Genomic DNA, 25,017 nt, shown 5'->3' with positions numbered 1-25,017 from the left:
CACTTCCGTTCCCAGTTGGCGCCTGCGCAGAGAGGTCCGTGCGATAGCATTTGGCCCCGCGTTGTTGCCGTAGTTGGCGGAAGCACCGGCCGTGAGGCTTTGTGGGAGAAGATGGCGACCGCCGTCCGCTCCCGGGTTGTCAGATCACTGCCAATGTCACGTAAGTGTCAGCGGGCACTGTGGCTCTGGGGCCGATTCCGCAACGGGAATATACCTTTCTTCCTCATACTCGTAGCTCATGTGTAAAACTGTGCACTCGGGAGAGGGAAGGAGAGTTGGAGTAGCTGGGAGGGACGGGGAGAACCCGGACGCTTTGAAAGGTTCGAGATAGCTGGGAAGGTTGAGGTCAAGGAGAATACTTATTCAGAGAGAAGGGGCCCGGATTGCAGGACATGTCGATTTCATGGTAGTAATCGCAGTGGAAGCCATAATCCGCGCCACGGGTAAAGACTGTGTTAGATTGTGACGTTAGGGTCTGCAGCAGAGATGCTTCTGGAGAACGAGTTGGAAGCTGGGTGGAAAGAAAAGCGAAGAAGAATGAAAGATAGCTTGGAACTTGTCAGCATTGCTTACTTACTCTTCTACTGTGATCGGATCTGTTCGCAGTCCTCAAATCTAAAGCATGCATTTGCACTTGCAGAGTGAGGGATGCAAAGCTTTCGGGCGCTCCACCTCACCATCCTTTCACCCTCCACGCCGCAACCGTGCCCACCTCAGTTATATGTTTCTCATAGCGTATTCTACGTATTCCAGAATGTCGTTCACTTTCAATATTGCTTCATGTCAGAATGGCTTAGAATAGCTCTTTTGCTCAGGCTAGTCGGAGCAGCAAGGGAAAGTCTAACAGCTCCTTAGTAAGTTGGGTGTCCTTAGGCCACCGCCTCTGCCATCACCACTTCTTAGCCCACACTACTGAAAGCCTTTTATTAAACCTCCTGCTGCACTACTGAGGAAGACAGCCCGGCAGACTGTCTCCCGGGAGACTCACCAGGTGAGCCATGCCAGACAAGCAGAGGAGGGATGTTTGGAGCAATCACGGCCTGTCTCCTGGCCTCAGTGGGAATGGTTTGCAGGGCCATCTAGCATTAGGCTGTGATAGCATATAAGTCTGCTACAAACTGTTTCAAGTAGTCTGGCTTTCGGGAGTCAAGGCAGTTAGCTTTGTTAGCTTTGGGCACGTGCTTTCCTCAAGGCATCCATGGGATATGCAGAACCACTGGTGCTGCCATTAGGGTAGGCCAGCTGGCTCTTTGGTTGATAGTTGTCTTGCTCAGGAAACCAGAGCAGCAAGAGAAGTCCAACAGCAGCTATCCAGAGAGTCAGATGTCCCTGTTGCTCCAGTCTTGTTATTTACTATAAATGAACATGGAAGAAACACATAGAGTAGGGATATAAAACAAGGGCGTGGTAGCTCACAGCTGTAATTGTAGTACTTGAGAGGCTGAGGCAGGAGGATCATTGTTGGTTCAAAGGCAGCTATGGGAAATTCTAGGATAACTTGGGTTACAGAATGATACACTGTCTCAAAAAACTTAAGTGTTTAGCTCTGGCTAATACCAGCCCAATACCCTAGGGTGAGGTGGTGCCGCTGGTAGAGGCGTGCTTTTGTCTGAGTTGCACTAGTTACATTCTCACTAACCGTTCACCCAAAATTGCATTTCAGTGGTTTTTACATCTAAACTGTACCCCTTTTGTTTATCTTCCTGTTTTCTATATGTGTATTTATTTTGGGTAAGAGAGTGTATATACATATATATACATATTTGTGTGTGAGTACATATGAATATGTGTGTATATGAAGGACAGAGGTCAATATCTGGTGGTGTTCTTAATTGCCCTACCGTATGCATGTATGTATACATGTATGTATGTATGTATGTATGTATCATCGATTTATCTGTTATTTATCTGAGACAGAATTCCTCACTGAACTTGGAAGTCACTGACTTGGCTAGGTTGGTTTGACTGCGAGCTTAAGGGATCCATCTGTCTCTGCTAATTTGTCACCCATCATTGGGATTATAAATGAGTGCCACCATGCTTGGCTGTTCTTTTCTCTTTCTTTCTTTCGTTCTTTCTCCTTTCCTTTCTTCCTTCTTTCCTTTCTGTCTCCTTCCTTCCTTTCTTTCTTTCTTTCCTTCCTTCCTTCCCTTTCTTTCTTTCCCTTCTTTGTGTCAGGAATTCAAACTCAGTCTTTATGCTTTCATAGCAAGCACTTTACCAACTGAGCCACTTCCCCAGCTTTTTTTTTTTCTTTTGAGATGCCAGTAGTCTTCTGCCTCCAACCACATCATTATCTTAACTTTTCACATAACATCAAGTTTCAGTCAAGTCCAGATAGTCTTTTGCTATTTCTCCACTCCAGTCTTACTCATTCCTACCCCTGCTTGGTTGTGTATGTTATGTGTTTCTCATGGGATTCTTTTTTTTTTCCTTTTAATTTTACAATCTGATCACAGAACCCCTCCTTCCTCTCCTCCCAGACCCATCCTCATGCCCCTCCCCCATCTTTATCCCCTTATGCTCAGAGAAGGGGAGGATGCCCATGGGTACCAACCCACAGTGGTACCTCAAAAATCGCAGCAGGATTAGGTGCAATTTCTCTTACTGAGGCCAGCAAGGCAGCCCAGCTATGGGAAAGGGATCCTCTCATGGGATTCTAGTCTTGGTTATTCCTCTTTAAAACACTCTGCCCAGAAATCTGTTCTTGTGATAAATATGACTTAATGTTATATGTCCCATAGGACATGGTATTTGCTTTCTAATTTTAGATATTTCCTGTGGATTTTGTGCTACAGTAATTTGTGTTTACTGTTGTTGGTATTTAAATCCCTAAGGTACTTTCTCAAAATAATGTTGCAAGTTCCTAGGAAAGAAACTGTTATTCAAAGTTGCTTTTATGCTAACATTTGCCACTTTTGCTGGCTCTGGTGTTTCCCTGAAGGTCAGACCATTACTGCAGCAGCAACCTCTGTGTTCAGTGGCCCACGTCATCGCCAGCTTCATCATGCTGTCATACCTCACGGGAAAGGTGGCCGCTCGTCTGTCAGTGGAGTTGTGGCCACTGTTTTTGGAGCAACAGGGTTCCTGGGCCGATACGTTGTCAACCATCTTGGTAAGTCAGTTTTTTAACTTCAGTCTGTTCCATGGCCCTGGACTAGGACTGCTGTACTTGAGACTGTGAGCTTGTTTTAATATTGCTACAAGTTACTTCTAGGGCTGGAGAGATGGCTCAGTGGTTAAGAGTACTGTCTGCTCTTCCAAAGGACCCAGGTTCAATTCCCAGCACCCACATGGCAGCTCACCACTGTCTGCAAACCTAGTTCCAAGGGATCTGATGCACACACTAATGCACATAAAATAAAATTAAATAAATTATAAAAAGTTACTTCTATCTTATATTTATGTACATTTTATCTGCCTTGGCATTGAAAGAACATACATGCTTCTTCTATAGGACATTCTTATGACGATAAAGGACCCTGAGAAGTTATGGCATCCTTAGTATGCCAGTATTAATACTCTTTTTATTAAGCAGTAAATTAATCCATCTATCATATTGGAATGTGATTTTTTCTAAGTCATTGTTGTGTGACATATACATATTATGTTGCTGTTGTTTCTTGTTTTGCTTCATATTTTAGGACGAATGGGATCACAAGTGATCATACCTTATCGATGTGACACATATGACATCATGCACCTTCGCCTTATGGGTGACCTGGGCCAGCTTATCTTTCTGGTAAGACTCTGTGGTGGGCATTGGGTTTGTTAATGTAGTTTCTGAGGTTGTTGTTAGGGATAAGAGGCAGTGGAATAAAGCAGTAGTTTTACCCCAGAGTGGACCGGCTGCATCCTCCATTCTGCTAGGATCCAGCAACTCTTGTTTTATCATGTAAACCCTAGAGAGCATGAATGGTCCTTGGTTGGAGTATCAGTCTCAGAAAAGACCCCTGTGCCCAGATTTTTTGGTTCTGTTGCAAATAAAATCTGTACAGCTAAAGAAGCTAAGCAAGAGGGAGGACCCTGGGTAAGATGCTCAATCCTCATTCAGAAAGGCAAACTAGATAGATGTCGGAAGTGGGAGAAAACAGGGAACAGGACAGGAGCCTACCACAGAGGGACTCTGAAAGACTCTACCCAGCAGGGTATCAAAGCAGATGCTGGGACTCATAGCCAAACTTTGGGCAGAGTGCAGGGAATCTTATGAAAGAAGGGGAAGATAGAAAGAAAGATAGAGGGGACATGTACTTTTATTTCCTTGTCTCCGAAGAATGGGAGGGTGAGGAGGGAGTTTTGAGATGTCAGCTGCATTTGTTAAAATGAGTGCACTTTGTGCGAAATGGCGCTGTGTTTCGACTATCACAGATGACCATCCTGAGAGTTGCTGTAAGTGCTGAGATGTGCCCCATATGTTTTAGTCTGATTGGTTTCTGTTGTCGTAGGAATGGGATGCGCGAGACAAAGATTCTATCCGGAAGGCAGTGCAGCACAGCAATGTGGTCATCAATCTCATTGGGCGGGACTGGGAAACCAAGTAAGCCGCTGTCTCTCCTGTCTTTTTTTGCTGAGTCTTGGGGTTCAGTGACATTTATTAAAAGGTTCAGGTACCTTTTATGTGCTTAAGGTTATAGTGTCATTTTCAACCGGCCCACCAGTAATGGGTGGCCAGGTTCATTGGCAGCATGTGTAGTGGATGTTAGCAGTATGATGTGTCATGTCATTGTGTTTGGTGGCGTGAATTTGATAGTGACCAGTGTTGACTCTGCTGGAACTGTCAGTCTGGGGTGCAATTAGGATTTGCTTGTCCACCAATGTTTTGGATTGCCTCTCTGCGTTGTTAATAGAAGGTGATGTAAGTACTGATTTGAATGTTATTTAGCTTTTTTGGGGATTAGCAAAAAAGAATGATTTGTCATTATTAGTTTTTAAAGATTTTTATTATTATCTTTTGAGAGAGGGTCTTATGTATCCCAGGATGACCCCGTTAGTCTTACAGTTCTCCTGTTTCCATCTTGCAAGTGCTGGAGTTATAGCTGGACTACCACACTGGCCCAAATAAATCATGTTTTATACTTTCACAGCCCTTTGCTTACACATTCTTTACCTCTAGTATTGATTAAATGTCTGACTTAGATTTATTTCAGTACCCCTGTTTTCTTAAATAGTTGAAATTCTTTGTTGACTTACAGGGTCCTTTTCAACTTTAGTTTCCTATAGGGACTAACACAATGACTTGTGCAGAAGAATTCAGCTAATTTAGAGATTGAATTGTGGCTTAGCTCCATCCCTCTCCCCCACCTTCCTTCTTCCCTTCTTTCTTCTTTCCCAATACTAAGGACTGAACTTAGGGCCATGTCAGGCACGTATTCGGCCACTGAGCTATAGCCCTAGGTCCTATTGTTCTTAATTATGAGCTAAGGGCTCACTTAGTTGTCCATTTGCCCAGTTGGTCTTGAGCTCACTCTGTAGCTCAGGATAGCTGTGAATTTGAGAGCCCTCTGCCTAACCTCCTCTAGTAGCCAGCATATAGGTCTGTGCCATCAGGCCCTGCCATGACTGATTTTTATTTTTATTTTTTTCACTTTAGGGAAACAAAGTTCTATGAGTAAGAAGTGAGTCCCTTTCCAGCCCCCAATACTTTCCTGCTTCACTCTAGCCAGAATAGTCAGGTTTTCTTGAAGTGCCTCGCTCTCAAGATTTCTTGAGAACATAAAGTACTTTCTATGTTGGCTTTCTAACTTTGAGTAAGCTTTTATCTAAGTTGATTGGCAATGAGCAGGTCTGGAAGCCTTGGGAAAAATTACTTTTGGCTTAGAGTTAAGGCATTATTGTTTAAAAGGTTAACTGTTATAAAGTCTAGTACTGTCATGAAAACTAGAGTAGTATAGAAATCTCAAACCTTCTTCAATTCTTAACTGCTCTTCCTTACCTTTTTCTTTCAGAAACTTTGATTTTGAGGATGTTTTTGTGAAGATTCCTCATGCAATAGCACGGGCATCCAAGGAAGCTGGAGTTGAGAGATTTATTCATGTTTCACACCTGAATGCTAATATAAAGAGTTCTTCTAGGTACCTGAGAAGCAAGGTGAGTGCTGGTGCTCCACAGGGCTGGGAAACCCTTTGGAACTTGTCGGGGGTGAGAAGTGCTTCTCCGCATGTTTTGAGAAATTGGAGGGTTTTTCATTGCCCTTCCAGAACAGGTACACTGGTATTGTGGTTTTAATTTGTTTTTGAAGTTGGGAACTGAGCCCAGGGCCTTGACAAGCAAGTGCTTTATTCCTGAACCACAGCTCCAGCCTTTGCACACATTTGGGACATTTTGGTTGAGTGGTCTGTTGAAGGCTTCAAATATGGGTAGATAATATTCCCTGCCTCCAGATGCTTAAGGTTGTGGGGAGACATGATAAGAGGTATACAGCACACACTGGGGAATGCAGATTACCAACTGTGATTTCAGGAACCTCTTTCCTTTTCAGACCTGTTGTCCCAGGTTTCTGCCAGCCCCATCTGGGCAGTGTAAGGGCTGGGAATGATGGGAGTAGATAGTGCTAGAGAGAACGCTCTCCATGTAGTTCATCTTTTCCTCCTGCAAACTCTGCTGGCATCCGGTATTGGCCACTGTGGCTCATAATCCATCTGGGACCTAAAATGTTTTTGTCCAGGCTAACTAGTGTCTGGGTCTACGCATCAGCATTTGTCTTTGGCCACAATGAGCTTGCCTTGAGTCATTCTGACAAGGACAGCAGAGTTCTTGATAATGATTTCCGGCTTTTGATCCATTGCATGTATTTATTGAGAAAACTGTTAAGCACCAGTTGTATGCTGTAAATTGTGCTAGGTACTGAGCATACATTTGCTTATCAAACAGACCTGATCCTAGCCCACATTAAATTTCTAGTCCACCAGGACAAATGATCCCAGTACCATGAAGCATTGCAGAGTAGCAAAATGTTCCAGTGGAGCAGGGTATAGTGGGGCATTGGAAGTGAACTGTACCTGTAGTTAGTAGCATTTAATTACTAGCATCAGAAAACTGAACGTGAGGGGCTGGAGAGATTGCCAGGCAGTGAAATGTACTGCACTTGGAGAGGACCTGAGTTTTCATTAGGTAGCTTACTGCTGCCTGTAACTCCAGTTCCAAAGGGGACTGATACTGTCTTCTGATATCCCTGGTTTCTGCATTCGTGTGCATAAACACTGACTCATAAACATATAAGTCTATACATAATTTTAAAAAAAAAAGGAAAAATTGGATGTAAACATAAAGGAAATTTATAGGCTCACATAACTATCCAGCACTAGGGAATCTTAGCCATGATTGGTGCCAATATTTGTCAAGCCTGTAGCTTGTTTCTCAGATTTTCCTCAGCTCTGACTTCCTCTTTATGTAAGCTCTGTCTCCCAAGTCGCAGGACTGGCTTCCCACTTATCGAGATCACATACTCAGACAGTACATTGGAGAAAAAGATAGGAGTGAGAACACACATGGCTGCTTCTGCACTGAATCACCTGAATGTCATAGTTGTTGGAAGCGGGTGGGGATGTCGTGTTGAGAGAGAGAGAGAGAGACATCAAAACTTGCTAGCCCCTCTCTTTAAGCCCGTGCCTGATGGTGCTGTTGGGTAAGATGGGAATACTTGAGTGGGCTAGGACTTAGGCCAGTAATTCTTGTCCTCAGTTATACATTAGAGTCACTGAGATTCTCCAACTCCAATGCCCAGTCTACCTCATCCCACTAAAGTAGACTCTTTGAAGGTGTCAATCTTTTATTAACTCTATTTTGTATTTTCTAGAGAACGATCTGTGAGAGCTGTGCTTTCTGAATGAGTGAGTCTATTAAGCGGATAGCAAACAAAAGTACAAGAGTAAAGAGCAGTTAGCTGGTGGAGGGAAGCAGCAGGTAGAGGACAGAGTGTTAATCAAATCAGGTGCTCACAAAGTCCAGCTGGGATGAGTGGAGCAGCCCAAAGGAGAAAACAAAATAGTAACGTCATCAAACCAGGGCTATAGCCGGCCAGCAGAACACACTGGGGAGCGCTCGTGGGACAGCAGAATTCCTAATCACACGTGAGTCCCAGCGGAGAGCAGAACATTCCCGCAAAGGAAGCCTTTCACTGAAAGGACAAACAGCGCAGAGAACACCGTCAGATTGGGCTCCCGTGGTCTTTGGCAGAAATGGCCGGGGAAGCCTTGCTGGCCCTCTCGAGTTCCAGCCAGCACAGAGTATTTTCCATGGATGAGCTTCCAGCTGCTCTCCCACTGCAGAGCATTTTTACCAGGAGAGAAACAGTAGTAATCACTATGGGAAATAGTTTACTCTCCAGCTGTTCTTAAGGACACAATGTTAACATCATTAGCATCTCCTGTTACAGAATCAGAGGCCCAACCTGGCACAGAGAGAGGTTTTGGAAAGGAACTTGACATCAGTGTACTTGTATCTCAGGTAGGGCGGAGGCTGGCTCTGCTTCAGAGCCAGCTTCTTGGTGGGCTCAAAAGCACATGGCAATTTGCCAGTTGTGCACACTCTTCTCTCTCTAGGCTATTGCAAACTGAACACAGTTTAAGAGGCACTGTTTTACTTGAGAGAATACAAGGTGGCTGAATTTTGAACTTGGGATTCAATAGTGTCCCTGTTACTCAGGGTTTATGACCCTGTTGCTCAGAAGAGAGATCTGGGCTGGAGATAGAAGTTAGAGTCAACAGAATCTATTAATTGGAAGAATCAGAAGGTATGGAGGGCCTAAGGAGTAAGAAGGCTGACTGAGAAGAGAGCTCTGAATGGGGCAGAGGCATGCAAACCCTTCCAGTGTGGCAGAGGAGGGGTACTTGCAGATACCAAAGCTAGCCAGGACTGAGCAGTGGTAGACCTGTGCGGTAGACAGGAAGCCAGCATCACACGAGGGAAGAGGTATTGTGTCATCGATGAGTCAGGAGAACTGCAGTGTCGGATCTGCTGACAGAACTGCAGTGTGATCTGATCAAAAGTAGTTTCAGATCAGGTGTTGAAGCTGCTGAAACAGAATGCAGAGGCAGAGTGAGTAAACTGTGAGCTGGAGAGTGGTAGCGGTGCGGCAGGGTGGGCCTGGTTTTACCTAGCTTGGCAAGAGGGAGAAGGGTGGAGACTCTACCCTGTTTACCTTGAGTGAAGGAGTTGATAAAGAGAAAGAGGTATATATGGACAGGCATTAAACTGGTAGGTTCTGTAGTCAGTGCAGGAGGCCACTGCCACCACACTGACTCCTCTCTGACAGGCTGCTAGCTTACTGACACGAAGCAGAGAATCTGTAAATAGGAGAAAGAAACTGAAGGCTGAAAAACCATATCCCCAATTTTTCCCTTTATTATGAGGTTTCCTAGCATAAGAATAGGAAGAACCTATGTGGGGTGTTTGTTTTGTCACATATGTTGTGTGTGTGTGTGTGTGTGTGTGTGTGTGTGTGTGTGTGTGTAACATTCTGTTAATTGAGTTTTATGCACAACATTATCTTCTGAAGTTATGGTTACCTAATGAATATAGGGCCTTGTCAGTGCAAGCAGTCACTGATTGTGGGGGAGGGGAAGTTCTGTGCACTTGCTGTGGAATTAAAATGCTTTTATTTTTGGTTGTTTAGGCAGTGGGAGAGAAGGACGTGTTAAGTGCATTTCCTGAAGCTACCATCATACGGCCTTCTGACATCTTTGGAAGGGAGGACAGGTTCCTCAATTACTTTGCAAGTATGCATCTTTCTTCCCAGAAGAGAGGGCCGCGGGTGGCTTAGCCCAGTTTGAGCAGAGCACCAGTGGGCAGTGCTCTCTGAGCTCCCAGACAGAGGCTGTTTCCTCTTCCAGTTGTCTTTCCTTTCTCCTTGGGAGTTTTGTTTTCAGCAGCAGCATTGCCCTTTCTGCTGTGAAATGAGGGCCCCGTTAAATGTTGTGGCGTGGAATTAAGGAGGTACAGTTTTACTTCCCTCCAACTGCCAGAGGCAGTGGTCATGCTTACTCCAGAGGAAGGACTTCAGGACCTGAGACTTGAGGCTTAAACCTCAGTAACTCTATGACCTTGTCGAGATATTAGCAAATCCTGTGAGTTCTACAAATTCTCTGGCCCCATCCTGGACACCTGCCAACTACTGATCTTTTTACTGGGTTGGTAATTATATCATTTTCAAAATTCTTTGTCTTTGTAGTCACCCACCATAAAGCCTTTTCAAATTGACTTTGGCTTGTATGCATTTAGGATTGTCTCTAATTTTGAGGAACTTGTTTTCTTGTGTAGCTGAATAGCATACCTTTGTGTGCAGTTGTTGCTTCCTTGTATCTAAAATTTATTGTCCTGTCTAGATTTATGCATTAATTTCCACTTTGTTTTTAAAATCATGGCATACCATATGTAAGATTTGTTTTCTGCTAGTTATTTATATTAATTCTTGATGTAACTCTTTATGGACAAAGGGGTTTGGAGGTCATTGTGGCTGTATGACATTGTAAGGATTAGGAACTAATTGATGGGGTTGGTGACCTTACAAGGAGAGAAAGTCTCTGTGTGCACACACTGAGGTAGGGTACATGAGGATGCAGTAAGACGATGGCCACCTACAAGCCAGAAAGAGAACTTCGCCAGGGACCTGCTGACACTCGGTTTTGGACTTTCCAGCCTCCAGATCTGGGAGAAAATATAATTTGAGTGTTTAAGCCATTGAGTTTGTGGTATTTTGTTGTGACAGCCTGAACAGACTAAGACAGATCCGTGTTTGGAGAGGTAGAATGCTGACACAATTCCTGAGGATATGGAGGCAGCGTTGAAGCTGGCAGTGGGGTAGGCCAGATGAGCATTGAGGAAAGGTGTGGACAGGAAGAGTCTGTGCCTGCCACTGTTCTCATCACTGGGAAGCACCTTAGGGAGGAGGGGTTTACTTGGGCTGACACTTTCTGGGACTACAGTCCATTTTGGGGAAGGCATGGGGGGAGGAAGGGGAGGCTGCTGTCTGGCCTGGAATGCAGTGATTCTGTCTCTGCTTCCTGAGTGCTGGGATTAAAGGTGTGCACCATCACCACCCACCCTGCTCTTTGCTTGTTTGTTTGTTTGCTAGGTTTTTACATTTATTTCTTTATGAGCCTTCACAACCCAGTCCCTTTTTATCTGTCTATCTGTCTATCTATCTATCTATCTATCTATCTATCTATCTATCTATCTATGAGCCATGACAACCCAGTCCCTTAATGTCTGTCTGTCTGTTTATTTTTGAGCCATCACAACCCAGTCTGTTTTTTCCTTATTTATTTATTGAGTCTAGAGCCCTCAGAGTCTGCTGTATTTGTTACATTATTTTCATTACGTAAATGGCTTAAACATTCTCAGGACAGGTTCTCATTTCTCCTTCCAGATATTCGTTGGTTTATCGGTGTGCCTCTCGTTTCCTTGGGCTTTCGGACAGTGAAACAACCTGTATATGTAAGTACCCCGCACGAAGGCTTAGGAAAGGGTATTCACTGCATTCAGGTTTGGTTCAGTTTTCTGCCTTCACTCTCACCTATGGAATTCATTTTTCCCTTTGTCGGCTTGCTTCAACTGGTTGCCTCATTTTACCTAAAAGGTGCATGTTTCCTTGGTGTCCACAGTTGTCCATCCACTTAAGAAAGCTTAATTGAGACAGGTTTACCGAGTTGCCCAAGCTAGCCTTGAACTTTCCAGGTAACTGAGGTTACAGGCCTGCTCTGCAGGTCTGATGTCCTTGCTCATCAATTGCTTAAACACGTCTTCTGATTTGTACACTGTACCAGCACACTATGTTACTAGTAATGTAGGGAGGATAACCAGTGAGACATACATTTTTGTCCCCAAGTTCTTCTCAGGTAAATAACAGTTATTATTCAATGTGATAAGTGCAAGGAAGAGGAGAGAATTTTATGTCATCGTATCAGAAGCCAGGAGATCCAGCTTTGGATGGTTCTGAGTCAGTTGTTAGGCATGGGGTTCTGTTCCACCTAGAGGGAACGGTACATACTAGGGCCAGGGGTGAAGGAGAAGGTTGGGCTCCATAGTAGTGGGCTGGGTTGGACCAGTGTTTCTGTTTTAGTTAGGGTTTCTATTGCTGTGACAAAAACACCACGACCTAAAGAAAGTTGCAGCTTAAAAGTTCATCACCTAGGGGAGCAAGGCAGGAATGCAAGACTACAGGAGTCTGCAGTCAGGAGCTGATGTAGTTCATGAAGGGGTGCTGCTTACAAGCTTGTTCTCCATGGCTTGCCTTAGCCTGCTTTTATGTACACCTCAGGACCACCTGACCAGCGGTGGCAACACCCAGGGTGGGCTGGGCTCCCTCACGTGCCCTACAGATTTACCTGCAGACCAATCTTATGGAGACATTTTTCTCAATTATGATTTCTTCTTTCCAGATGACCTTACCTTGTGTCAGGTTGACATAAAAGCTAACTAGCACTTTCCCAATAGTGGCATTACTGATATTTGGGGCCAGATAATTCCTCACTGTGGGATGTTGAGCAGCCACCCTGTCCTTTAGTCAATAGAAACCAGAAACAGCCATCTCTTGCCCCTTCCATGACAACTAAAATTTTTCCATGCAGTCGTCAGGTGTTTCCTAGAAGTATAAATAATTTCTGATTGTGGATTCAGGTCTCGGGTCTAAACCTGTATATAGTACTTATTTTGAAAATCAGAATGGAAGAACATCAGCTATTCTGTGTGGTTCAGCCTCTAGATTATGGCGGCCTGGGACAGTGGGGAAGAGTGGTAAGAGATCATATGGGGGAGACAGTGGCCTGGCAAAGTCAAGGAGGCCTGGGGCTGACTAGAGACTCTGGCTAGGACAGTGCCCACATGAGCCTTGGGTATGATTATGTGAATGACTGAGTAAGGAGAGCTTCCTTCAGGTTCTGAGAGAGATGCTGCTGTTTCGGTTCTGTTGCTTTTGCTTGTGATAGGCACATGCTTTCCTTCCTCCCTTTCTCTTTCTACCTTTCCATCTCTTTTAAACACTTGTTTGTTTGTGGTTATATCCTGTGATTGAACCCAGGACAGCATGAATGTGAGGTAAACACTACCACTGGGCTACATTCCCAACCCGCTTTAAAGAAATTGAGACAAGTTGTATTGAGTTGTCCAAGCTAGCCTTGAACTCAGTATGCAGCCCCGCCAGGTCTCCGGCTTGATTCTCTTGGCCTCATCTTCCCAGGTATCTGAGGTTATGGGCCTGTTCTCCAGGTCTGATGTCTTAGGTCAACAATTGTCTGAAAATGTCCTATGATTTGTATAGGTTGCGGATGTTTCCAAAGGGATAGTTAATGCGGTTAAAGATCCAGACACCAGAGGAAAAATCTTTGCCTTCACCGGGTAAGTGCCTAGAGTTGGCTTTTATGGAATGATAGTGACAGTTTATGACACCATCTGCTCAGGTCACTCACAGAGTCAGAGCATCTGATGCTCACCTTCAGCCACTGAGGAAACGTAGGACCTGCCCAAATCTGCACAATTCTGTTAGCAGTCTGAGAGCCACTGCCCTAGGCACTGCAAAAGTAGTCAGTGGGCGTTTAGTCTGTGGTTCCTGTCTGCAGATTCAACTTTTTGATAAAATATTCAAGGAACCCAGGCATGTTGACTCTCACCTATAATCCTAGCCCTTGGGAGGCGAAGGCAGGGGGGTCACCACAAGTTTAAGGCTAACCTGAGTTACAAAGAGAGTTTAAGTCTACCCTGAGGATGTACTAAGACCCTGCCTTTAAAACCAAAACAAAATCATGGTAGGAAAATGTGTCTGCATTGAGATGTGCCATTTTTTTAGACTATCTGGGCTTCAGAGATCTGCCTGTCTCTATCTTCCTGGGATCACAGACATGTTCTGCTGTGCCCAGGTTTGTTTTGGTTTTGGTTTTGGTTTCCCTGTGTAACGTTGGCTGTCCTGAACTCACTTTGTAGACCAGGCTGGCCTTGAACTCACAGAAATCCACTGCTTCTGCCTCCCCAAGTGCTGGGATTATAGGCATGCTCCACTGGGCCCAGCTCCAGCTTTTTTTTTTTTTTTTTTTTGTAATGTGGGTTCTGGGGAATCTAATATTGGGTCCTCATGCTTGTGCAGCAAACACTGAGCCATCTCTTCAGCTTCTCCCAGGTTTCTGGTAGCATTAATTGTATTGCTTTACATACTCGGACACACACACACGTACACAAATACACAAAATGAAGATTTAATAAACAAGCTCAGTAAAGACACAGAGTAGATCAATATAAAAAATTGGTTTTTATATACCAGCAAGTAAGCAAATAGAATTATGGAATATTACAGGCTGGGAAATGGCTCAGTCCATTAAGTGCCTGCCAGCAAGTAGCAGGACCTGAGTTTGGACTCCAGGCATACAAGTGAAAAAGTAAATGAGTCACAAGCCTGTGACCCCAGCTCTGGGGAGATGGAGTCAGCAGCATCTCTGGGGCTCGTTAGCCAGCCAGCCTAGTTCAGTCAGTGAGCTCCAGGTGCAATGAGAGACTCTGCCTCAAAAAGCAAGGTCTAGAGTAATAAAGGAGGGTGTGGCCCCCACATGTTTGCTGTGGGTGCACTCACACAAGTGTATCCACCCACACCTGTGTACACACACCAGAGAAAATCATGTTCACAATAGCATAAAAGATAGAATACTTAGGTAAATTTAATAAGACATGTATCCCAAAACCACTGTGAAAGGAAAGTAAGGAGTAAATGATAAGACTTCCCAAATCATGAATTGGAAATGTCAATATTGTTAAAATGGCAGTTGTCCTTAAATTGGTCAATAGATTGAATCTTGTCAAAATTCCAGCAGCCTTTTGGAGAAAGTGTCAAACTCCAAAATTTAAATGGTAATAGAAAGACAATATAAAGTGGGAATAGCCTAAACCCTTGACCTTCTCAATTATAAAACTTATTCTAAAGCTGTAATTATCAAGACAATTTTTGCTGAATTAATAGATCAGTTAACCAGAACCAGTGGTTCAGAACCAAACCTTTGTCTGTGATAGCATCTCACCACCTAGTAGCTCAGGCTGCTCTAGGACTCATTGTGTAATCAAGGATAGTATGATACTCAAAATCTTCTCCTTTGCTGGGATTATAATTCCCCTCCCAATGCCCAGCTTCCAGATCATATTTATGGACAATTGACTGACAATTGACAAATGTGCCATGGCTCTTGAGTGATAGTAGTCTTTTCAACAAATGATACTATGAAAAGTAGGAACTTGGACTTTTACTTCATCCTCTGTGAAGAAAAGAAAACAAATGTAAACTTTAAAGTATAAATATTTGGAATAGAACAACTCTAGATGTTGGGTTTAGCAAGATGCTTTTAGCTATATCATCAGAAGCACAATCCATAAAAGGAAAAGAATTAAGTTTGACTTATCAGAATTGGGAATTTTTGTATTTCAAATGATACCGTTTAAAATTGAAAAGGCTGGGACTGGAGAGATGCTCGGTAATTAAGAGCACTTTCTTCCAGAGAACCTGATTCCCAGCATCTACATGGTGGCTCACAACCTGAAACTCCGGTCCCAGGGGATCCAGTACCTTCTTCTGGCCTCTGTGGGACCAAGCATGCATGTGGTGTGCAGACATACATGCCTGCAAAACACTTGTCCACATTATATTAAAAACAGAAACGTCAGTGGAGAAGGTAGTGTGAATGTTAGAAAAGCAACACTGGAGGTGAGGCCAGTTAGCTCAGATGCCTTCTCTCTTTCTGGTTCTTCTCTAGGGAAGGCAGGTTACCTTAAGCAGTGTAGGGATTTGCTGACAAGCACAGTTGAGGGGGTCTCAGAGACAGGCTTTGCCGAGGATGTCTGTTGATGGTGATGCTTAATGCTGAACCACGAAATGCAGCCTGGGAAGGATGTAGGCTTCCGTGGCCCTTTCTCTGAGCAAGGCTCTTTGCCTGGTCCGTCCACATTTACTGGAATGTGTTGCTGTACAGCCTCTTGAGGAGGCACCTTGCACTTGGGTAGGTTGGCCATGGTCTGGTGTTGCCTGTGTTGGACAAACCAGACATTCTTGAAAAATCCTTTAAGAACTTAGGGGCTATTTGAGGGTTTTGTGTGCTATTTCCTCTAGCTGATACCAGTATTTCCATTTGCATGGTGGGGTTTTTGTTGTTTGTTTGTCTTTAAAATGTTGAAATAACAAGATTTGTAGTGAAAGATCATTATGCTCTCTCAGTTATGGATATTTCTGAGATAAATGGTATTAGGAAAATGTGTAGGTAGATGTTGAAATGTAAGTGATGGTTAATTATTAAAGTCTGGTTCCAGATACATAGAGGCTGCCTAAGTGAAATGGTAAGAATTGAGATGATGGAGTTGTTTTTGTCATTGTAAGGGACAGAAACTATCAGAGGAGTGAAAGATATGTAAATGACCAAAAATACATGAAGAAAAATTAATCTTGTATATTATTAAAGAAATGTTGATTAAGCTAGGAGTGGTGGTGAATGAGGTTGAGGCAAAAAGATTACTGTGATTTTTGAGGCCAGCTAGGGCTACATAGCGAGAGCCCTTCTCAAAGGGAACAAAAAGATAAATGAACAGGGTACATCATAAGACACCTGTGAGAGGATGAGAAGTGTATGTAGAATAGGTTGTCTTTGGCGTAAGGTTAATAGGTAGATTTTCTTTCCTTATCTATTTGTGACAGCGTGTTTCCTTTTTCTTAAGAAAAACATTGTTTTAAAAAAATTGTAGGGGAAAATTATGTAAAGAACTGTGTTTTGGTTTTCAGGCCAAATCGGTACCTCCTCTTTCATCTGGTGCAGTACATTTATGGCATGGCCCATAGGACCTACCTCCCCTACCCCTTGCCAGCATTTGTCTATAGGTAAGTACAGTGCTGTTTGCGTGTACCCAAGAGGCTAACTTAAGATGCTGTTCCTAATCCCATCCTAGGGTAGCAGGACATACTTCTTTTACAGAAGGCCGGTCTCCCCACATCTATCGAGGCTAACTTGTGATGCTGTGATGCCAAGAACGAACTGTAGGTGGCACTAACAAGTAAGGATGACCTTAGTGTTTGTTAGGTGATTCTTCAGATTCTCCAATTTAAAACCCTAGGCTAGGCTTGGGCTGGGATCTATTTTAGAGACAGAACATTTGTGCCATGGGAGGCTCTGAGTTTAGTTCCTAGCATCTTGAACAAATAAGCAGCAGTAAAGACCCTGGGATTTAATTTGGAGAAGTGTCTTGCTTGAGAATGGTATGAGGGAACAGTCAGCTCTTCTTTTGTTTTTTTTCCAGCTCTTTCTAGGGGCCGAGGTTCCCTTCTGTTGTTAAGGCCGTCTTTGGGGGAGTTGGGGGGGAGGAGGCTGACCTAGACCTGGCCCTGAGTCTTTAGTTTCTTTCTTTCTTAGTTCACTTCATTGCTTTGGGGACTAAAACTTTCTATCTACTGGGGCTGGTACCTCAGAGGCAAAACCCTTGCCTGGCAAGTGCAAGTTTCTAGACTCAGTCAGTCCCCAGCATGGCAACACATGCATGCATTCTTCTGCTGATTATGTGTGTCCATCCTGGACACATCAGAACACACTATAATTGTCTAGGCAGGAAGATTTTCACCTCTAGTGTGCCAGAGTCAGACAATCTAAGTAACATGGCAGTCCATTTTTTTTATTTACTCAACAAATATTTTTTGATGCCTTCCATTTCTCAGGTAGTGATCTAGGCACCTAAGGGAACACTTCTTCTATAGCTTGTGGCTGTAGGGGTGTAGCTCAGTGGTTGTGCATGCTTAGCACTCACAAGGCCGCACCTTCGATCCCCAGCACCAAAATCAAAAACAAGAAAGAAGAACCTTAAACAACCAAAACCGCAGCACAGCATGGTGGAAGTTGTTTAATGAGACCGTTCTCCTTCAGAGGCTTTTCTTCACTCATTTAGCACTTGTGACTCTACACAGGAGAAAGGTATAGAATGGACAGAGGTTGCAGAGGAGCAGGCCCCCAAAGGTAGAACACTGTCCAACCTAAGCACTTGCAGAAGATGAGAATCTGTTGAGTCGAGGATTTTCAGGAGAGGTTGAGAGAAAAAGGAGTTTTGTTTGTTTTACTCCCTGAGTAGCCCCGACTGGCCTGCAACTGGCTCCATATGCCACAAACTTGTTGTGTACGCTGGGCTGGCTTTGCATATGGAACAATCTTCCTGCCCTGTCTTTCTGTCTGCCTGCCTCTCTGCCTCTCTGCCTCTCTGCCTCTTCTTTGAGTTCTGAAGTCCTAAGTGTGTGTCGCTGCACCTTGCCTTTTTCCATTTTGTTTGTTTATTTGTTTGTGGTGCTGGATGAGACCCTGAGCCCCTTACATGCTAGGAAGGGGAGATACAAACATGCATGTCTGAAGAGGAGAATGCTACCCTTTTGTTCACGTCCCTCTATCCAGTATCTGGAACTGTTACAGAGTAATCAGGGTCGGTGCTTCCTGGCCTCTTATCTGAAGAGGTGAAAATAAGGACTCACTTTGCAACAGCAAAACTATTCTAAACAAAGCAGTTGTACTGATTAGAGAGGGGTATGCTGTTGATATTGACAGCCAGCCACTCCGGGGAAGATACTTGGGGATACCAATTATTGTTTGGGGATTCCTTTCATAAGGCTCAAGAGAGGAGGAATTTGGTTGCTAAGGGGACTGGCTAAGTAAGTTCTTTATTTTGATTGACAGATTAGGTCATATAATCATTTTTCTCTGTGTCTATGTGTAGTCACATGCAAGCCCAGTTTTACATATATGTAAGATAGCAATACATATACATTCTCCTTAAAAGTTTACTTGAGGACACAATTTTGCCTTACATTGTGTGCACCTAAAACCAGTTCAGGCTGGATCAGCGTTTCCATTCTTTGCACCCAAGTGCTTTGGAAATATATCTAAACAGAAACTGTCCCAAGCTGATGGTCATTAGGGGAGTAGAAACTTACTCCATTCAGAGAGGATGGAGTATATGGGTAGATATAGAATGGAGTATATGCCAGATACAGGTGAGGTACAACGTTGCTACGGCCAGTGTTTGGAAATGCACCTGCCTGCACACCACATGTAGGTAAAGGCTGGCAAGTGCATACGAGACAAGGCACATGTGTGTAACCCAAATCTACTTAAGAGCCTGACGTTTCTGAGCTAATTCTCATGCTCCTCTGCCTCAGTGCTATGCCTGGTGCACAAAAGGCCGCTCCACTAATATCTGTTTATTGGCATGCTAATGAAAAAAGCCGATGTCAAAGCCAAAGGACCGTGGAGATCGGTGGGACAGCAACTTTAGTACAATGGAGATATAAACCAGGTAGCAGGGAGGTGCTTTCATGTTGCACATGAAGGTGATGGTAAATTCAGGGTTGGCTGATACAGGTGGCATGGCCCACTGAGGATGTGGCATAATCCAGACAGGATGTTAGTGTGGACCCAGAGCACAGGGGCTATTCGTAGGAGGGCCTGGCTATCATCAGGATTTTATATGTTGCTAAAGAAATTCTGAGTTCTTAAAGCTTCCTTTGTCAGGGATTTACTTTAGCAATGAGAATGTCCTTTCAAGTCTTGAGAAACCTGTAGATAGAGGGATGGACCATTGCTGCTCAGTGGTAGAGAACTTGCCTAGCACGTGTGAGACCATGACTTTGGTTCTCAGCACTTTCCCCTGCCCCAAAAGCCGTAAGATTTTGACAGGTATGGTGGCACATGCTAGCACTTGGGAGGCAAAGGCAGAAGGACTAGGAGTTCAAGGTCATTGTCAGTCACATAGTGACTTTGAGGCCAACCTGGGGTACATGAGTCCCTGATTTAAAAGTGCACGAAAGGGAGGGAAGAAAGGAAGGAGGGAGAAAGGGAGAGGGGAAAGATTAGATAGATCTTCACAACAGGTAGTAGAGCCAAGAAGTTGGTGATTTTTTCAGAACAACAATGACAAGAACTTAGTGAGTTCTTGTGTGCAGCAGCCCCCCTTTTCCTGGGCTCCATAGGCTGAAACCCAGCACAGATGTTTTTCACATGTGCCTTATATGTCTCCATTCCAGGTGGATTGCCAGATTCTTTGAAATGAGTCCATTTGAGCCTTGGACAACGAGGGACAAAGTAGAGCGGGTAAGTTTGCACGTAGCAAACCTCTCACCAGGCAGAGCACTGCAAAGGTGGACAAGTCAGTTTTGTTTGGCTGGGCTGCTTGGATAGTTACAGGACTCCTGTGTGTGGGATATTGCTCCTGGCCAAGTCTAGCTCTTCTGCTTTTGGCTGACATGTATTCCTTCTAATACTGTTTAATCATCTTCTCTCTGATAGTGTATTTTCCCCTTTCTATAAGATCATTCAAACATGCATAATAGGCAACCCAACCCTTACTGAAGGCCAAACTCTTCTTCCCAGGTCCATCTGGCCATTTTGCTATTTATTGTGTCCCCTTACAACCGTTTTGGGTTTTGTTGTTATTTTAAGACAAGGTCTCTAGGCCAGGCTGGCCACAGAACTCACTATGTAGGTGGAGATGACCTTGGATTCCTGATCTATCTGCCTCTACTTTTAAGTGCTAGGAGTACAGGTGTGTACGAGTATGTGTTGTTTTTAGCAAAATCTCAAGTGTTTGATTTTACCAATAAAAACTAGGGAGCCGATACTTGTGGGAAAGCCTGCTAGCTCAGAGAGGCAGAGAAAGCACCCAGCTGACCTTCCTTCTCAGCCAGCATCCCAGAAGGAAAGCTTCTTCCCCACTCGTCTGAAAAAAAAACCCTCAAACTGAATATTCCTCCTCTGTACGTCCTACTGCCTATCTCCTCTCCCGACGTCCTATGTTTACTCCCTGTCAACTGGTTGCTTGCTCCACTTCTTGACCTATGATTGACTTGATTTAATCCTGTTTACAACATTCAAACAGAGAACTCTTCCATTAAAAGTGGTGCTAGGTTCTGGGCCAGACCACAACTAGAAACAGGTTTTTCCAGTAAACAACACAGTCTCGGGCTTCACAGGGTGATCAAATATCTTGCAACAACCAGGTCTGGCTTTCCCTTCACACCTCCACCTCCAGGGCCCTCCGTACCTGTTCCCACCAGATTCTTGCCTCATTCTTTCTTTATTCCATTTCAGTCAAATTTTATCTTTCTCTGCCCTAAAACTGTTCATTCCAAGGCTACTCATGACCCCAGGCAGCCTCCTCTCAGTCAGTTTCTGACCTCATCTCACTTCTGCTATGAGCAGCATTTGTTGAAGGGCCACATTTCTCTGTTTTGAAAGGATGCCTTTGCACCTGTGCGTTGTTATAAAGAGAGAAAATCCTAGATGTTTGATTTTTAACAATAAAGACTTATGAGCCAGGTGCTGGGTGAAAACCTGTTAAGTCACAGAGGCAGAAAAACACTCAGCTGACCTTCCTACTCAGTAGATGTCCAAAACCAAAAATGCCATTCCTGCTTAGCTCATGCTGCAAAAGGAAAAGGCTCTTCCTATTCAGCTCACGTCCCAGAAGAAAAAAAGCTCTTCTCCTCCATACTGTCTTAAATACCCTTCAACTCAATGTCTTTTGTTTCTACTTTCTTGACTTCCTCACCTTATGGGGTTTTTTCCCCCCATGTTTACTTCCTGCCAATCTTGTTGCTTGCTCTGCCTTTTGACCTAGGGTTAACTTTATTTAATCCTGTTTACAGAAAGTTTTTGGATTAAAGGTGTGCTAGGGCTGAGCCACTCGTTTACAGAAAACAGGAAGCTCTAGGGTCAAAGACTGAGCCACACCACAATTAGAAAGATGTTTTTCTAGTAAAATCTCAGGGTTCACAATGGTATCAAGTATTCTGCAACAACTGTGTCTGGCCCAAGCCACATTCTCTTGCTTTTTCTTCTCCAGTTGGGCTATGCTGGATGCTCTCTTTCTGTTTTCCTCCCCTTCTGATTGCTGTCTGTTCTGATGTCGGGGGGAGGGGGTCACAGCCTCAGACATTTTCATTTCTGTTTGTAGATTATGCTCATCCCAGTTGCCAGCTGCTGCTGATGGAGGCCAGGCTGCATTTTTCTCTCCCATCTTGAATGGGAATTTCATGTTGAGCTATTCAGACATAGTAACATCTTGTAAATAGAACTGCAAGCTGTTATTTTGTTGATTAAATCTTATCAGGTGTTTTGTTGCTTTGAGATGGAGTCTGCTGTGTGTCTCAGCTTGCCTTGTGTTCATTATACAGCCCAAGCTGACTCTGACCTTGTGCTGATCTTCTTTTCTCAGCCTCCTGAGTTCCATACCACAGACCTGTGCCACCACTGTGCTCTGCTGTCGCAAACTTGTGTTCTGTCCTCAGACTCAGTGACAGCCCTTTCTGTGTTGTTAATGTAAAATATATAGTGATCCCCTCTAGTTTTGATACCTAAGCCAGCATTGCCCTATGGGACTTCTTCCTTCAGTGCTCAAAGTGGCTGTACCATCACATTGCCAGTAGCAATGTGTGATATAGAGGGCTTGACATATGGCTCCCATGACTGCAGACATCAGATATGAGTTCTGCTTTAGTTCACTGAAATTGAAATCTGAATTATCCTTGACTAATGGCTAGATGTTAGATGGTAAAGGGCTAGACCTCAGCAACCCTCAGTAGATGCCAAGTTGGGCCACTCCTAATTCCTGCCTGTTTATCATCAGAAACATACTTCTAGCAATATTGGAAGTTTGCTGTGCATTGAGGGCAGAGTGCATAACTATCTCTCCTCTGCCTATTGTAACCCAGGCAACAGCCCTTTATCCTCTCTCAGTGAGCTTCTTGCCGCCATTCTTGTCTGCCTGCAAAATGCTGAGCTTCAAAGCCCCGGCTCTTCTCACGTCTGCTGTGCTTGTCTGAGTCATTGACTACTTGCTTCCTGCATGCCACGTCTTGCTGGGACCAAATAAAATAAACACATGACAGCATCTCAGCCTAAGTTCTGTGAATTTTCTCTCTATTGATGGGATGCAGCCAAACTGTCCTCTACGAGCTGAAGCATAGCAAGGGATTGATAACAGTCCTGGTTATGTTGGATAACAGTCGGCAGTTATCTGCCTTTCTCTGACAGACGGCCTAAAAACAGAGACATTTCCCTGGTGTCCTTCCTGTGCCCGTGAACCCTGTTGTCTGACACTTGCTCTTACCTTGGCGACTGAGAAAGTGTGAATCGAATAGGCAGGAAGCCTTCAGGTTTGGTTTGCAGAGCACCCTAGAGCACTCAGTAAACACCCTGTTTTTTTCTGAGTTGTTCATGGGGGTGCACAGGATGGAACCTGGTGTAGTTCCATGTACAGCAGGATCTGCTTTGGTGCTTTTTCATGAGTGAGGCTGACTTGATCATTCTTTCCTAAACAAAGTAGGTTTGGCTTCTGGCTTTGTAGTGAGCATTCCTTGACCCAGGTTGAGTATAATTGGAGCAAAAAAAGGCTAATGGGTCTAGGCCTAGTGTCATAACCTGCAGTCCCAGCACTTGGGAGGCTGAGACATAAGCAGTTCCGCAAGCTTGAGGTTAGCCTGGGTTACATAATGGGCTCTTAGGGCTTTCAGTGTGAGACACTGTCAAAATAAATCCCCAAGCCAAACCAGGACAAAAAATTAAAATGGAGTAGAGAGCTAGAGCCCAGAGACCCACCATAAGAAAATGGGTTCCAGGGGTGACTCCTCCTGCCTTAGCTCTTGTCTGAATCTCTGGATGGAGGGATAGCTTCTGCCTCCCTGCACTAGGTCCAGCGCTGCATACATGTGCCTGTGGAGCTGCTCTTCCAGGGTCACTGGCCCGTGATCCTGGGTTCTACGCTCCCATAGCCTCAGGTCTTTGATGAGCCGCACTGTTCTGCTTTTATGAGTCCCAGAATCAGAGCGTGCCATGAGTCTTCTGAAGGCATTTGCCTTAGTGAGGAGCCTCGGGCCAGCTTGGGGATGTGGATGTTTTAGGAGTGGCACTCTGTTTTCAGCATTCTCTGTGACCCTCTGTTCACAGATGCATATCTCAGATGTGATGGCGTCTGACCTGCCTGGCCTGGAAGATCTTGGCATTCAGCCCACACCGCTGGAACTCAAGTCCATTGAGGTGTTACGGCGGCACCGCACTTACCGCTGGCTGTCTTCTGAGATCGAGGAAACAAGGCCTGCCAAAACAGTCAACTATTAGTGTCATCCAGGCACCTATGTTCTTTAAAGGATCTTGTATGTAGTAAATGAGGCCACTCTATTAAATACCTATGATTCAGTCTGCTGCACGTTTCTTGATTGATCAGAGAACTCACAGCCATTCAGAACTGAGCCTAGTTTTCTTTAAATGATTGTATATAATATTAACACAACTATTCTCTGAAATGTTGGAGGGCTTGGAATTCTTAGACCAAGGCCCTATCTTTAAAGTCAAAATATTGTTATGATCTCAGGGGATGCGTGGTTATCTAGAAGTATTTGGTATAAGGTGGTGTATGTGTGTGTGTGTGTGTGTGTGAAAGAAAGAGATTTGCATGCCAGTCTCTCATCCATTCTCTGTGAAGAGAACAGTATGCACAGAAGATGCCTGGGGCATGACCGTGAAGGTAATTCTCAGGAGGAGACTGAGCAGGTATGAGGAATTTAGCCTTTGTCTAATAGGTGATCTCTGTGCAGATATGGCTTCGAATATGAATTCTAAGAGAAAATATTGGTACAAGTATTAACCAGTGCAGTCACTATGGAAGTGATGGCCTGCAGGACCCTCAGAAGACTAAAAGTAGAATTACTATGTATCTAGAGTATATAACCAAAGAACCCTGTTAGCATACCATAAAGACACCTGTACATCTATGTGTATAGCAGCACGGTTCACAATAATGCAGATATGCGACCTTCTGGATGCCCATCAACAGATACACCGATAAAGAAAATAGGGTACAAATGCACAATTCAGCTTTTTTTCTTTCTTCGTTTTTTTTTTTTTTTTTTTGCCATAAAGAAAGAAATGTCATTTGAAGGAAGATAAATAGAACTGGAGATCATTATGTTAGGTGAAATAAATCAGCCTCAGGAAGACAGTAGCACATTTTCTCTCATGTGGACTTTAGATTAAAATA

At 44.1% G+C, this 25,017-nt stretch overlaps 1 protein-coding gene across 1 annotated transcript; it reads left to right on the top strand.

Moving 5' to 3' along the window:
* Positions 1-9: 9 nt before the first annotated feature.
* Ndufa9 (NADH:ubiquinone oxidoreductase subunit A9) lies at positions 10-24,176 on the top strand. Its single transcript, XM_021631740.2, has 11 exons — positions 10-160; positions 2,945-3,115; positions 3,645-3,742; positions 4,446-4,537; positions 5,946-6,087; positions 9,614-9,716; positions 11,366-11,433; positions 13,256-13,332; positions 16,739-16,834; positions 20,009-20,075; positions 23,928-24,176. Exons 1-11 carry the CDS (start codon positions 112-114, stop codon positions 24,096-24,098), a joined length of 1,134 nt encoding a protein of 377 aa, XP_021487415.1. The 5' UTR covers positions 10-111; the 3' UTR covers positions 24,099-24,176.
* The last annotated feature ends 841 nt before the right edge of the window (positions 24,177-25,017 follow it).

The sequence above is a fragment of the Meriones unguiculatus genome, chromosome 5 (assembly GCF_030254825.1).
Source record: "Meriones unguiculatus strain TT.TT164.6M chromosome 5, Bangor_MerUng_6.1, whole genome shotgun sequence".
Lineage (NCBI taxonomy): Eukaryota > Metazoa > Chordata > Mammalia > Rodentia > Muridae > Meriones > Meriones unguiculatus.
Note: the sequence above shows the minus strand (reverse complement) of the source record. Positions and strands in the feature narration are given on the sequence as shown.